Below are 15,589 nucleotides of genomic sequence, written 5' to 3' on the forward strand. Positions count from 1 at the left end.
GATAACCTCACACAGTATGACATCACATTTACTCCAAAAAGTCGTTTGGAAATGACTATGCTTTTATGTTGAAACCCACATCACCAGTTTCCGGTCAAACTGACACCGGAAGATGGCGCTGCAGGTCAAGGAAACGAGACGGAAAAGTGGGCTCAAAGTCTCTGACGGGGACGTAACGTAACAGGTGGTGGCTACACCTTCTCCTGTCCACACAAAGTAAGGTAATTATTTGGTCATTTCTTTACCTTTAGCTAAAACCGTCTCTCGTGACGTCCCGAGGTGCCATTTGGTTGTTATGTTGAGGTTAGAAGAACACACAGCTGTTTCTGCACAGCTGTTTTTGCTGTGCTCTGCACTCGTATGCGGTGTGAAAACACAGTCAGGTCACGTAAACCTTCAGTGTTTTTTCAAAATCCTTTTTTTTAATTCACTAAATGTACAAACAGTATCGATCAATATCCATTGATTAGTGTGTGACCCGACATTAATTTGTTGCTAAAATCAGATTAACCTGCTTTAATTTACTTAACTTCCGTGCCGATATTAACAACAAGGAACAAAGAGTTTGACAGTAATAAAAAAGTCATCTTTCACTCAATGTTCCGTTTCTGGGTAGGCAAATGTTATTTAAACTGCCGTGATTATGAACTACTTTGGTGGAGGGAAATCTGTGCTGGAAAACTGGCCAAAAATAGTAACTTGGGACTGTTCATGACTGTTTATTGTGGCATCCCAATCCATACTGCTGTACATTTTGTTGTCATACAAGGTGACAGTGATGCCCTCTGACAGGCCATGTACCCCGTAGACCTGCCAGCTGTGGGTGATACTGAGCTGAAGTCTGCATCTGAACATTACCTTTCTTCTCTGGATGCCAGATCTTCCCATAATGAGTGGTTTCAGTCATCAAAGACCTCAAAGGTACCATTACACCTTTGTATGACTTTTACTAATGGTTCAATATTAATGTTAATTACTCTCAAGCTGTGTTTTCCCCCTAGAACTCAAATACAATCACATTTTTTACATGTGAAACAACAACAAATCTCAAATTTGAAAGCTTAAAATTAAAATATTTTACATTATAATTGGCTTAAATTACTTAATCACATTTTAACTACTGATTTTATCTATTGTTCTCATTTCTTTCTTTTTTGTTTAAAATGTAAATCGTGTTTTTTATTTCTACTGTTTTAATGTATCTGTAAAGCACTTTGAATCGCCTTGTTGTTGAATTGTGCCGTACAAATAAACCTGCCTTGTCTGGAGATCACAAGGTGCTTTTTTGTTTGTTATCTCAAGATAACAAAGCTCTGATTGGTGATACCCTGTCACTCACATGTTTTTATCTTTTGAAGTTCTCTTGCAGTTTGATAAAGTGAAACAAACAATCATTAAATTACTGTCTGCTTCACTTGATCAAATCGCTCTCATGACTGTTTGGGAACAAACCTGAAGTTAAGCAGAAAGTATCTTATTATCATTAGGAAAGATACTGTTCTGTACATCCAAAACCAAACAGATATCTATAATAATCAAGACTTTATCACCTCTCACTTAAATTCCTGCAGAAACTAAGTGGGATCCTGATGGTTTTATATCATTAAACCCTTTTTTAAAAGCCATTTCCATCTGTGCGCAGGTGGCGATAACAGCAGCAAACGTAAGACAGCTGCCGATGTTCGAGGATGACCAACCTGCCTGTGCGGTGCTGGCGCTTCATCCTCCTGATGACCAGACTCGAGGTTTGAACTAACATGTTCATTTCTACACGTGTTAAACAAAAACTAACCCTCGCTACTCTGCTGTTGCCTTCCAGTTGTGGCGTTATACCTGCACGGGAAGTGGTGGCGTTTGGATGACGTGTTGCGAACGTCAAGTAAATCCAGATGTGGACTGGTGTCGGTAGGTGTACCGACATGTATATTCACGTGATTGTAACGGGGTTATGTCACACAACTTTACAGTCAGTCTTTTCAGCGTTCATGTCTTGTAAAATTTGCTTTTCAACCATACATTTAGCCAATCATTATCTTTATGGGTTTACACTCTGGGGGTTGAAACATTCCTGACTGTGAATCATAGATTGAGTCTTAAAAAGTTCAGATATCAGGGACAAAGGAAAATGTTTAGGGTCAAGAGTCAGTTTCAGTTTGTTCTCCTCATCCAAGCAAAATCTGCTGCTTCTGTTGTTATGAGGAGATTTGGCCTTTTCCGTTGACTATTCAATAAAATGATCAGCTGAACTGTTTTATATCTTGTTTTCAGTCATTCTTTCACTGATATCAGTGTTAAAATGACTTTAAAATTGGGTTTCGTGCTTCTTAAAAGGCTTTCAGTTTTCAAAATGACCATTATTGAAGGTGTTTCAGGGCTTGTTGGTTTACAGCAACATTTAAGTTTCCATTTCAGTTAAATAAAATATTTGTTTTCATATAATTCAGGGGTATCTTCCTCTCTTTGGGTGCTCAGTTCTGTTGGTTTCTTCAGGCCATGACCTTCAGTAGAGCTTCACAGCTGAGTGCGAAGCAGCCGGGAGGAAAGTCAGCTCTTCCAACTCAGAGGCCGTGATTCTCAACTGGAAAAAGATGGAGTGCTTTCTCTGGGTCAGAGATGACTTTCTGCCTCAGGTGGAGGAGTTCAAGAATCTCGGGATCTCCCGTCTTGAGTGACGGAGTGACCCTTCGTCAGCAGAAATAAGGGCGATGCTCCGGAAGGAGAAGCTTTAGATTTACTGGTCATTATTCCTTCCAACCCTCACGGATGGCCTCCAATCTGGGTAGTGACAGAAAGAATAAGATCATAAAAGTGGCTGAAATGAGTCTTCTTCCAGGTGGTTGAGATCAGCCGCATCGAAAGGAGTCAGACCCAGAACACCCTGAAGGGTTTATATATCCCTTCTGGCCTGGAAACACGTTGGTATCCCCCAGGAGGGGACAGGGAATTCTGGGTTTTACTCCTGGACCTGTTGGCTCTTGGACCCGACCTCGAATATGCAGAAAATAATGGAGGGATTCTGTCTTTGGGAGCAAGAGTTTCTAGTTTTAACTCCAATTTGTGAAGCTTTAGCAGCTCAAAAAGTATAATTTTTTACAGTTAAAAAACAATTCAAAGTACTTTAGAGATGACTGACCAGCTGATTAAAAACATTTAAATTTAGAAAGTTAAACATTTAAGAAGAAACAAACAAACCAAGGCAAGGCAAGTTTATTTGTACCGCACAATTCAACTACAGGGCGATTCAAAGTGCTTTACAGAGACATTAAAACAGTAGAAATAAAAATCACGATTTAAATTTTAAACAAAAAAGAAAGAAATAAGAACAATAGATTAAATCAGTAGTTAAAATGTGATAAAGTTTTGAGCTTTATTCAAATGCTGCTGAAAATAGGTGTGTCTTCAATCTGGACTTAAATACACTGAGTGTTTCAGGGGAAACACTGAAGCAAGTATAAGGGAAACAAGTCTTTACTGAGCTCATAAATTCATAAAAATAGTCAAACTTTTTCTGTAGCTGGGATCAAATTTAAGTGTAGATTTAACTTATGAGCGTGTTGTCTGCAGGTGCAGTCGATTACGGAGAGAGTGATTGTGTTCCTGCTCAGTCAGGTGGTGGAGAGGCCTCCGCTTGGGGAGGTCGCGTTCTCCCTGCACCCCCGCTCAGAGAGCTGCAAAGTGCTTTGGAGGAACAGCCAGGCGGTCGGCTTCTACACCATCAAACACAAAGGTGGGATGGTGAAGGGTGGGACTGAGAATGTGGAGGAGGACAGAAAGACAATAGTAAAATTATATCCACAAACGTTTCCAGATCATTTCCATCTGTGGGAGGGCGACGGGGGAATTTTACACCCACAAAATGGAAAATGCTGATCAGCACGACACATTGCGTACCGCTTGTTTGTTGTAATATTAGAAAATACCTTTAACTCAGTAGCAGTAAATAAAAGGGTTTGTTTGTTTTATCTTTCAACCAGAAAAAGTTTGATTCCCTCCTGCAGCTCCCAGCTCAGACAGCTGTGCACGCCGTGAAGCATGTTTTAGACAGTAATGTTGGGGAACTTCGAGGTTATAGGTTAGAGTATAAACTTCACCAGCAGACTGTTGTTTAAAAGCCCACCCAGCTCCAATTTAGTTCAGTTTTCCCTCAACATGCTTTTAACACAAAAACATGCAGCTACAGAGGAATTTCCAAATGAGTTCATCAAGGCAAGGCAAGTTTATCTGTACAGCACAATTCAACTACAAGGCGATTCAAAGTGCTTTACAGATACAGTAAAACAGTAGAAATAAAAAGCACGATTTAAATTGTAATAAAAAAAGAAAGAAATAAGAACAATAGATAGAATCAGTAGTTAAAATGTGATTAAGCTTCAGATTTGGAGCTTTATTCAAACGCAGCTGAAAATAGGTGTGTCTTCAACCTGGACTTAAACACACTGAGGCCACATTTACACATAGCCGGCTATTTAGAGAAACGAATATTTCAATAATAACATCGTGCACACAACATAATTTTCAAAAAACTTGTTATTTACATCAACCCGCATAAATACGCCGTCAAGCTCCATAATAACTCTGCCAAACCTATTGGCGGCAGTGTAGGGAAAGGAATAAAGCCATGCAAGCCAATCAAAATCCTCAGAATCGAGGAGTTTCCTCATGTGAAGGAGGAGATAACGCGAGCAAATATCACAACAAAACTGAAGGGAATAAGAGGGAAATATAGACAGTCAGTGCATACTGGACGCAGCAGCGGCCACGGAAGAGTGGTGCTCCTCTATTTTGAACTGTGCGAGCAGGTTTGGGCTGGCAAATGCAATAAGGCCAGAATCGTAAAAATTAGTAGAACTTTAACATCATCCATGATAATCCTGATCAGTAGCCAAACAAACTGTAAACATAAGGCGCTCGCATGACGTTAAGCATTTTCTGGCGCATAATGTGACGTTTAAGAACCTAAAACGCCGTTTCTCCCAGTTGACACGGCAACACATAAACCGGCGTTATCAGAAATCTCCACTCTGGCCGGAGGTTTTAGAAATAATCGTTTTCTGTGATTAAAAACGGGGTTTTGGTGTAAATGAGAGGCCAAACCGCAGGAAAATATCTGCGTCTTCCTATCGTGTAAACGGGGCCTCACTGTTTCAGCTGATCTGAGGCTTTCTGGGAGTTTGTTCCAGACATGTGGAGCATAGAAGCTGAATGCAGCATCTCTATGTCTGGTTCTGACTCTGGGAACTGATAGAAGACCGGATCCAGATGACCTGAGGGGTCTGGAAGGTTCATACTGGGTCAGGAGGTCACTGATGTATTCTGGTCCTGGACCATTCAGAGCTTTATAGACCAACATCAGAACTTTAAAGTCTCCTCTGATGGACAGGCAGCCAGAAAGGTCCAAATCTTGGGATGTATTTATGCCTTAGAAAGCCTGGAAGGTCAGGGGTGAGATAGCAATCCACAATGATATCATCTACCTTTCTGTTTAGTTGAGGTCATTTTTGCATAGTTGCCCTTTGATATGCAGATGTTACCAGTTCTTTGGAAAGTTGTGGACAATAGTTCGTAATTACCAGGCACGTTTGTTGTTTCTTTGGTTTAAAGCCCTGAGATGATTTGACAACTAAAGTGGGATTCATTGTGGAATGTACATATGAACTGGCGCCCCTCCCATCCAAACACAGAGTGAAGGATTACTGGTGTTCAGCCAGTCTTCAGAAAAGCTCACAGCACATGGTTGAAAGTTTGCTTCACTGGAAGGGAGGAGCGACCACAACAGATCGTGAAAAACAAAGGTGGAAAAACTCAGAAAGCAGCTGAACTGGACCATCTCCATTGTTTTAACACAAAGGAGGTCTTTGTCCACATGGGTCCTGTCTAATATGTAGCAGGTCTGAGCTTTAGGATCCTATCCCAGCTGCCATCAGCTGAGAAGCAGGGCACATGCAAACAGATTACCCAGCCAGCACAGGGCCACACATGCTCACAATCAGTCCTCGGATCAGTTTAGAGCCACCAGTTAACCTGACATGCCTTTTTTGGATGGACGGAGAAAGCTGGAGTACACACCACAGAAACAAACCACACCGCACATGCAGCCCTCCTCAGATTCTTCTACATATTTTTTAGACAAAACACAACAATTGGTGTGTTTGCAAAGTCGTGTGAAGCACCAACACGGAGCAGACCTCCACCCATGGCCCATAGGTGGTTGATATTAGCCTGGGCGAAAGCCGACTGTTGACTCTGTCAAACAGTCTGGGAAAACCCAAGAGGAATCCGTTTCCATGGAAGGCGGGACCTTACCCAGCAACTTAAATTCATTGGAGTAACGGAGTTCCCTTAACCAATCATAATGTTTAGAAATGACGTTGGTTATGCGCCGAGGTTCATGCTTACTCTCGCGAGGCTCTAGCTCGCGAATCACGCTTCCCACATCCGCTTTCATTATACCGGTACCATTTGATAAATCAAACTTTTCCCAAAGCCAGTTGGAAGGAGAGCTTCGACATCCTTGCCACTAACAAAATTGACGAGGCATTCCTCTTGCTCTTGTTTTAATTGTGTAATGCTCTCCAGAGTTGAGACAACTTCATGGATAGCTTCTAGCGTTCTTCCGTCGCCATGTTTATTTCCGCTGCGGTTGAACTACAATTATATGGACTACAATGGACTCCGCGCGTGAGTTCTGCGTCACCACTCGCAACTGTTTGCTGATTGGCAAAACACTGAGCGAACCGAGGTAGGGGGATTTGGCCAGACTATGTGCGGAGCCAAAATCTTTGGGCGGAAGTACGTAGGATGGCGTCGCCAGGCTAGGTTGATATACCAGAAACCAACAGCTGTTTTACTCTTATTGTTCAATAGTACACTAATTATAACCAACATTTACATTATTCTTTAAACAAATCGATATTCGTGTTGTTTTTTTCCTTTATTTAACTTGGAAAACCTCTTGTTGATAGAGCCATAGACACAGATCTCTGGCAGTTGTATGAAATGCAAATTAAATGTATACCAATACTGGGGATGCATGTGGAAATGATAAAAATCACATGATAATATCTAGAGTGAGTCAGTTTGAAATGATTCATGAAAGGTAGGTGTGTCCCAACATGAACTGTTCAGCCTTACGTCGATCACAGGATTTCTTCTGTCGCCTCATATATGTCCGACTCAGCACATTGGTATGGTGGGTGGAGGGCTGGTAGGACACGGATGCGTACTCAGATGTAAAAAAGCAAACTGGGTTTATCAAATCAAATCAAATTTATTCATATAGCTCATTTTATGTACAAACAATTCAAAGTGCTTTACATAAAATAAAAGCATTGCAGCAGGGAGTGGATTAAACAAACAAAGGTTAAACAAAAGGCACGGCTGAGCCGGATGACAAAACTTAAACTGTGAAATCAAAAACATTAACAGGACTATGACAAAAACAAAAGACTAAGCATGGCATGGATAAATACTTAACTATAACGTGACGTCGTGGCGTGGCATGAGGGGGTGAAAATCAGGAGCAAGGTAGTAAGATATGGTAAGGAAATCACAAAATGACAGGGGAGACTGGAAACTAAATAGGGAATTGGGAGTGATTAGTGACTGGGTGCAGCTGGTGGGGAATGAACAGGTGATGTGCGTGAAACTAATGAGCAAGCGTGGGAAGTGAGGGGAAAAACAAAGGCAAGACTAAAAACAAGAACTCAAAACCAAGACATGAACTGAAAACCAAAACATAACCTAAAACATGATAAAACATCAAACAAAAAACATGGGGAAAGTCCCGTGGGCGTGACAATTGGTATGAATTCCCTTAGAAAGTAATACAAAACAGCTTCAGTGAAGTGAAAAAAGCAGCTGCAGACTCTTAGCTCTTAAATAAGGACATTCAGGTGCTAAATATCCAGACAGATTTGTTTTAAATGAACGTATTTACTCCTCCCTGTGCTGTTTCAGGAAGCCTGTGCGACAGCTGGAGCAGCTGCTGCTACCTGCTGCCCGTCCTGGACACGGTGCTGGTGAGGAGGAGCTGCAGGGGGAGAGGCTTCGGCCTTCAGATCCTGGAGGATTTCTGCTCCTCGTTCTCCACAGAGGAGTTTCTGGGAGTCAGCTCTCCTATATCACCCAGCATGGCAGCAGGTCAGCTGAGGACCTCTTCTTCGTTTGCTTCGTTTGCCGGTTGCTAAAGTATTGCACTGCCTGCATCCATGCCAAAGGGGGAATAACAACGGCTACATACTCGGAAACACCCAAACGCACACGCACTCGTTCATTTATGTTTGTTAGCAGATCAGACACACCATCTCGTAATGACATTTTAAGCTCAATTCCCAAACTAAAGCAACACTCATCAGAAATCCTGGGTGTTAACGACCAAATCTGGAAGCTGGGGAGTGTGAGCACAAGATGTATGACACTCAAAAACGACCAAAGCCAGACTTTGAAAATGTGTGTAAATACATCAGACAAAATCGAAGCTCTCAAAGCCTTTTTAACACACCTGGATAATGCAGTTGGGACACAAATCAAGCATGTATATGCTTAACTAGATTCAATTGGGCCTAGGAGCTCTGTACATACTGAAAATGTTCATATTTTTGTAAAATAAAGTATATTAATACTGTTATAACACAGTTATTGTAAGAAGTAATCTAGGATGTTAAAAGTAAAGCCCTTTTTACACTGGTCAAAAAGTGTTTTTATTAGCATTCAGTCCTGCATCAAATTGCTTTTTTATCGGCTCAGGCTCCGATCGGCATTGATTTTCAGTGAGGGTGCAGACAAAAGGAGACGAGACTGGTTGATTTTTATCTGACTGCGAGACACCTGGCTCACTCTCAGTCCAGCTCTGTGGGGTTAACGTTTAAAAGTAGGAAAAAGTGATTAACTACGTCTAATCATTGCAGAGAGTTGTGCTTATCAGTATGTCTGATGGATTTCACTCCGAACTTCTACTGTAGAAACCCAAGTAAGTCACACAAAACAGAGGATATCTTAAAAAAGCAAAACTTTGCTGTAGCTTTCCATGAATCTTTATACATGTTTCAGTCTCATCTGACGGTAAAACAGAAAGTACAGAACCTGAATGGACATTTTGAATCTCCATCATGAGGCCAGCTGATCTCCTCACCTTCATATATCAAACAGTTTGTTCATGTTTGTAAGGTTGTGGATCGCTTCCCATTTTGTGTGTGAACATGCTGTAGAGCATATGAAATCAGTTTTCTTACCTTTAGTTGAGTTTTTCCAGAGGTGACACAGCATCTCTTGGAACGTCTATCAAAGCTGCAGATTCGTAGTTTTAGCCAGGATTATTCATCTGATTCTTCATCCCATGAGATCCTTTCTGCCACCGTCCTCTCAGTCTCTTCTTTCATTGGATTCGGCTCCTCATCAGTGTTGAATGTCAAGCTAATATTACCTGCAATCCTCCTCGTAATGGTTCACAGTTTATTCCAGCGTGCATTTAGTTTCCAGCTGCCTCCTTTTCAGAGAATTAAACCTGCATATGTCGATCATTAAGCAGGGTAATCGGGTCAGTGAGATACAAAATGTTTATTGTGTTTGCTTTCACTCAGACGAACAGGAAGCGTTTAAATTATTCATGTAAAAGTCTGAAGTCTTTTTAAAAATAGAGACATATAAGGGTGATAAAACAAAGTGAAATAAACCAGAATTATCTCTTAAGGTGCATGCAGGAGGTCACGTGACACTTGAGACCGCTCAGTGTTTGTTAATGCTGTGCGTTCAGTGATCAGGAGGTTCCTGCAGAGGCACGAGGAGTTTCGGGAGCGTCTGTACGAGGTGGAGGCTCCGGGAGGCTGGACTCAGCGGCGAAACATCTGGCTTAATATCCAGCTTGGCCGCTACTCCCTCAGTATGTTTTATTAGCTTACATGAGATTAGATGCTGGCAAGAATTTCACATTTTATAAACGTTTGCTCGACTAAATCATTCACTAAAATGTTCGGCTAGTGATGCAAGATGTGTGACATCATTTTCATCTAACTTTACTATTCGTTTAGGAATTAAAGAGGAGAGCGGTCCAACATCAGGACAAACGCAGCAGGTGAGAAGCTCACTTTCTTTTAAATGAAATTGAATTAATACTTCTTATTGATAAATACGGTTTGTGGTGGTGGAGCGGAGACAACCCAAATGCAGATCAGCCGACTGGAAGCAGATTGAGAACTTGTCTGGTGATTTATTAGAAAACCGAAAGCGCCACAGAGGACTAGTGATGGCAAAATAGAAACAGTCAGTGGGGTTACATGGCACTGAAAGGATCGGATAATTTGCTAAATTACAATAAGAATGAGTTGAGCAAGGGTAATTATCCTTGGATATATGGCGGTGAATGAATCGAATCAAACTCATTCGAGAAAATGGCGAATGAAGAGCCAGATGAAGCTACGTCCCTCTACATTTGGTCTGTGATGAGCTGCTTGTTGCACAAACGCGATGCACAACGGAGCATTCTCCATCGCGGTGTTTGTTTCTTTCCGACGGCGACAACAACAGTAATATCGTCTCTTCCGACTTCCGGTTCAAAACCACGGGAAAAAAATCTCGAGCATGCGCAGAACACAAAGTCTTACTCACCGCGTGCTTCACCGTCTACAAACAAGTTTAATTTGACTTTCAACCGAGTTATCTCGGGTCTTAATCCAATCCGATCCAATTTCTTTCAGATTCAGGTGTCTACATGCACTTAATAACTCAGTCTTATTGTAATTTAGCCAATTATCCGATCCTTTCAGTGCCATGTAACCCCACTGAGTGTTTCGGTACCTACTGAAACCTTTGTGGAAGTCTTGATTCGAAACACTGTATCAAGAGAAGGATGCCCTGCTTCAGAACTGAAAGTGAAACATCTGTTCCTCTAAAGCAGTGATACTCACTATTTTTTTCACAAGAGCCACATTGGGCAGAGCAAAATCAAGGGAAGAGCCACTTTTACGACAACATACTAAAAATCCCCTTTTGCAAATGATTTCCTTATGCATTTCTACAGATAAAACATCCCACAAAAAAAGAAACAACACAGCCAATACATTTTCAATTAAGACCACATTTACCTTAATACTGGGATGAGTGGAAGCGGCATGCATGTCCTTGACTTTCTTCATGTTGTATTTGTAGTTTTTTGTTGTAATCATAGTGAGACATTCAAGATGAGCATGGTTTTTGTGCTGGTTTTTGCCCTTTTTTTAATCAAAAACCGATCCATTGTGCCTGCATCTCGCGCTGGCTAAAGGAGCTAGCGTGCTGGTTTAGCAGAGCCCCCTTTAGGAAACACCGTTAAGCCTTAATTAATACTTAATAAAAATACTTAATACTACAAAAACGCAAACTTAATAAAAAATACCTAATACTGTGCAGTATTCGCTGTGTGTTATTTGAAAAAAATTATTGTTATTGTTACCATATTGTTATAAGCTACTATGCGAGTGCGAGCCGCCAATTAAAGCTTGAGGAGCCGCGCAATGAGTATCTCTGATCTAAACGAAAATCCCGTGACGTCATTTGCATGCGACACCTTCTCGTTTCGGGTCGCTCCATGTAGCTCTCACTGGATTCTTTCGTCAGCCATCAAGCACAGAAACGTCTGCACCTCAATGTGGACCACAATGTTGGCTTGCCTGTAGCCATTTTCCTCGTTTACCTGGGTTTCTGTGAAGGAGTCGCTTTCATGACTCAGCCGGTGACGTCAACTCCCTGGCCAATCAGTGGCCTAAAGTCTGTAGACGTCACATTTTTCGGCTCGACTCAGCTCACTTGGAAGCCCGGCCGAGTAGGTGTAAAAATGTACCTGGTACCAGGTGATACTAGCTGATGGAAAACCCTAAAAACTAAGTCGAGTTGAGCCGAGTATGTAGAAGAAGAACAGAAGGCTAAAACAGAACTAAGAAGTAATTTAACCACAGAAAAGGCCAGAAACACAAAAAAACATGAAGTAACAATGAACAACAAGACAAATCACAACTTGACAGATGCAAATGGAATAAATATGAATTAAAACCAAAGACTAAAAATAACACACAAACACAAACCCTAATACCAGGGGCATTTTCTTTAAGTGTGTATTCAAGTTTTAGTTTGATTAAATTGTTGTTTCCTGGTTCTCATCGAAACGTTACAACAGCAACATATCAGTTCGGGTTAAAGTCGGTTGGGAGCAGGTTTATTCACTGTCAGTATGAATTAATTGTGGACTTTGAACAGTGTTGTATAAATCCTCCTCTTCATTGTTGTGCCGCTGGGTGTAATTGGTGTATCGATCATAAAAACAGCAGCTCAGCCCGGAGCGAATCATCTTAAGTCTGAGTTGGTGCTCCATTTTTTTCCTTTCTTGTTTCCTAATATGTTCATTTAAACCCATACGTAATATGCGTGTTTTTTTAGATTCAGCCTTTTCGATTGACTTTTCATTCATAAACACTATAAATTATGCAATCCTGTCATATCAACTGCTCTGATAATCTTGCTGAGCTGAGTCAGCTTTTGCAGAGTTGTAACGCCTCAAGGTTGTCTCGGTGTTGTTGGAAGATATTCTAGGAAAAGTAGGAACAAATTAATTGAAATGAACTAGAAACTTGAGAATTCCTAATGAAGATGATGAATAAAAAGCTGTAAATGTGACATATTATGCCCTTTTTTAAGAATTTGACACAATTTTCTTAGGTTTTATTGAAAGGTTTTAGGTTTTTTTGATCCGAAAGGGAGTTTTTATGCTAGTAAACAATGCTTTCTCATCAACAGTAATGGACCAAGCGGGAGATGTACACAGCGTAACTTGCAGTAATGCATGTTTTATATATTAAAGGGATAATCCGGAGTAAAATGCACTTTAGATCGATTTACGGGATGTTGGGAGTACATACGTTGAGTTGACATCAAAATCATGTCATTCGGATGTGTTTTGAGAATTTCGATTTGACCGTTTTTAGCCAAAAGTCGTTAGCCAGGAAGTGATGAGGGCATCGAGTATCGCTGCTACAAAACGCTATTTTTATACCTCTTCTACAGCTCCAAACAACATAACATTTACGTGGTAGTGAGTAGAGGGTCCCTAAAGCCAAACCGAAGTGTCCCGAGGTCTTCATGTGGTCGGATAGAGAGTCCATAATGAATTTAATCAAGCCAGTATCTTTCCCGAAATGTGTCTGCTGCACCTGCAGCTAAGACTGTGGTGAAGTTGGTTTGATATTGGATATTCGACAGATATTCACAATAAGGAAATAAGGTGTCTTATTTTTTCAAAACAATATGCTGAAAACACACCTTATCCACACAGCTACAGGTTATCTGAATTACAGAACGTAACCGTTCAACCAGAAAGCTTCAGTTAACAAAGTACTGTGGTAGGAATAATGTTCATCTTTCAGAAAGTCATTTTCATTAGCTAAGCTGTCGGCGTTAGCTACTGCTAAAGGAAAAAAATGAATCAATAAATAAACCATGGGGAATTATCTCTCAGATGCTTCCATTTCCCTGCTCTGAAGTTCAGGCTCTGAGAGCTGGAACTGATCCCTCTTTGTGGCTCAGTTTCTTTCAGTCCAGCGTTAAACTGGACCAAGTTGTTAAAACAGTCTGATGAAAAGTTGCTGCACATACGCAGTCTTTAGCTAAAGCTGCTTTTCATCAGCCCCAACTGTAAGCACTTTTAAATCCAGGTTAAAAACATTTCTCTTTCGGTGTGCTTATGGTTGAGTTTATATTTTTCTTTTTCCGCTCTTCTTTGATTGCTTTTAACTGTGTTTTAATTTTTATTTATTATTTTTTTTTCCTCTTTAAATTGCTGCTTTATGCTGTTCTTTTAAATGCCTTGTCTTTATGTAAAGCACATTGAGTTGCCTGTGGTATGAAATGCGCTATATAAATAAAGACGCCTTGCCTTCATCCATCTAGTGGGGCGGATGTGAGTGGGCGGAGCTTAGCAGAGGAAGAGGAGTGAACTTAACGAGTGACGTTATTTTGAAATGAAAATCGCAACTGCTTTTTAAATAAGGAACTTTCCAACAAAGCATAACTAAATAGAAATATCAGCGTTGTGTTTTTGGGGAGTTTTACACTTGCTGGTGACTTCGGACACCCTAATATATGCTCCCAGGAACAGAAAAAAGTGATTTATTTATAATATTTCACCTTTAAGAGTTCTCTTTCTCAACATCATTGAAAACTTTTTGTTTATAAAAACCCATTATATGTCATCTGATTAGAAATGATGGTGGGTGGAGTGAGTGATGACAAGGTATTGGACATTTCATTAGAATATATAAATGAAAGCAGATGTGCCAGCTGTGTTTATCGAGCCGTTTCTGCTTTTCTGCGTGCAGATTCGTGGAACGGACCTGACCTCACCGAGCACCTGTAACATGAACGCTCCTCTGCTGACGGCCTCTGCTGAGCGACAGATTAAACCGTACGATGTGAACCGAGGACAAACCTCCCAAAGCAGCCAGCTCTTCGGGACAGGATGTAGCTCGGCAGCCCACGCAGCTGATGTTGTGGACTCTGAGCCGCTCACCGGGCCCCAAATCACAGAGCGGGCGCTGAAATCCAAGGCGGCTCTGTCAACAAAGCACAGCAGCGAAGAGCCAGAGGAAATGCAAAGAGGGGCCAAAAGAGCCAAAGTTACACATCGGGCCAATGTGCAACATTGTGCAACATCACTGAAGTGACTGACATCCACCCAAACCTTATAGGTGACTGTATTAGAGGAAAAAAACATTAACATTAACCCGTTTCTCAGGAAAATCAAATGAAACTCACGGTTTTCTCTCTTTTTTTGTCATTTTCATTCATATTCTGGACTGTAATGCCCCTCCACTCAGACTGCAAAGCCATCAGTAAAGATGGAGTGATCACAGTGCTTCCCAACTCAGAACAGATGGTGTATATGTGGTATATGGCCAGTCTGATAAAAGCATTTAAAGCAATACTATGTAACTTCTCAAAAAGCCCACAATGGAGCTCCCCCTACAGGCTTGGAGGTAATGTACCGTTAAGACACTGTCGTAAATCTCTTTCTCTTCCTTGCTTCATCAGTCAACGTCTTCTTCTGTTTCTTCGGTGCCTCTGCCATGATGATCGTACTGACAATGTTGCGCTAGCTTAGCCTTATACCTGGGAGCGTGAGAGGGGTCTATTTGTTTTTGCGGTAGGTGTGCCAGAAAGCAAGTCGAAGTACTTCCGCTCAGCTCCCGGGCCGCTCCAGCAAAGTTACATAGCGCAGTTTTTCCAACTCAGACCCCCGAAGGGCATAGGAGACAGGCCAATCGTAATATTAAAACTCATTCTAGCCACACAATTTTTTTCAAGCTGTTATTTTAAAGGGATAGTTCGCCTCTTTTGACATGAAGCTGTACGACATCCCATACTAGTAATATTATTCATGAACATTTTCTTACCCCCCGCTGCGTCCTGTGAGCCGAGTTACAGCCTCGTTTTGGGGGGAAGTAAGTAGTCCGGCTAGTTGGCTGGGGCTTCACAAATAAAGCGTTTTGCTTCTGAAAAGAATATACATTTGCATCACAAAATCGTATCTTCCGAAAAAGTTACACCTCACAATCGCTTGGCGCTAGGT

General features: G+C 41.3%; 1 protein-coding gene across 5 annotated transcripts; it reads left to right on the forward strand.

The window, feature by feature from the left end:
* Window positions 1-135: 135 nt before the first annotated feature.
* Window positions 136-15,394, forward strand: fam169b (family with sequence similarity 169 member B). Of its 5 annotated transcripts, none has more exons than XM_075470581.1 (9): window positions 136-221; window positions 770-921; window positions 1,643-1,745; window positions 1,820-1,905; window positions 3,565-3,727; window positions 7,957-8,139; window positions 9,752-9,877; window positions 10,026-10,069; window positions 14,340-15,394. In XM_075470581.1, the coding sequence occupies exons 2-9, from the start codon at window positions 796-798 to the stop codon at window positions 14,682-14,684; spliced, it is 1,176 nt and encodes a 391-aa protein (XP_075326696.1). In that variant the 5' UTR covers window positions 136-221; window positions 770-795; the 3' UTR covers window positions 14,685-15,394. The 5 variants fall into 5 exon arrangements, with proteins under 5 accessions (XP_075326696.1, XP_075326700.1, XP_075326699.1 ...); XM_075470585.1 differs by having other exon boundaries at window positions 809-921; XM_075470584.1 differs by having other exon boundaries at window positions 146-216; window positions 793-921.
* Window positions 15,395-15,589: the final 195 nt, after the last annotated feature.

The sequence above is a fragment of the Odontesthes bonariensis genome, chromosome 7 (assembly GCF_027942865.1).
Source record: "Odontesthes bonariensis isolate fOdoBon6 chromosome 7, fOdoBon6.hap1, whole genome shotgun sequence".
Taxonomy (NCBI): Eukaryota; Metazoa; Chordata; class Actinopteri; order Atheriniformes; family Atherinopsidae; genus Odontesthes; species Odontesthes bonariensis.

Coding starts and splice junctions, on each gene's coding strand:
- fam169b (XM_075470581.1), top strand. CDS start 796: ATGTACCCCGTAGACCTGCCAGCTGTGGGTGATACTGAGCTGAAGTCT. Junction 1,746..1,819: donor TCCTGATGACCAGACTCGAG/GTTTGAACTAAC, acceptor GTTGCCTTCCAG/TTGTGGCGTTATACCTGCAC. Junction 1,906..3,564: donor CCAGATGTGGACTGGTGTCG/GTAGGTGTACCG, acceptor TGTTGTCTGCAG/GTGCAGTCGATTACGGAGAG.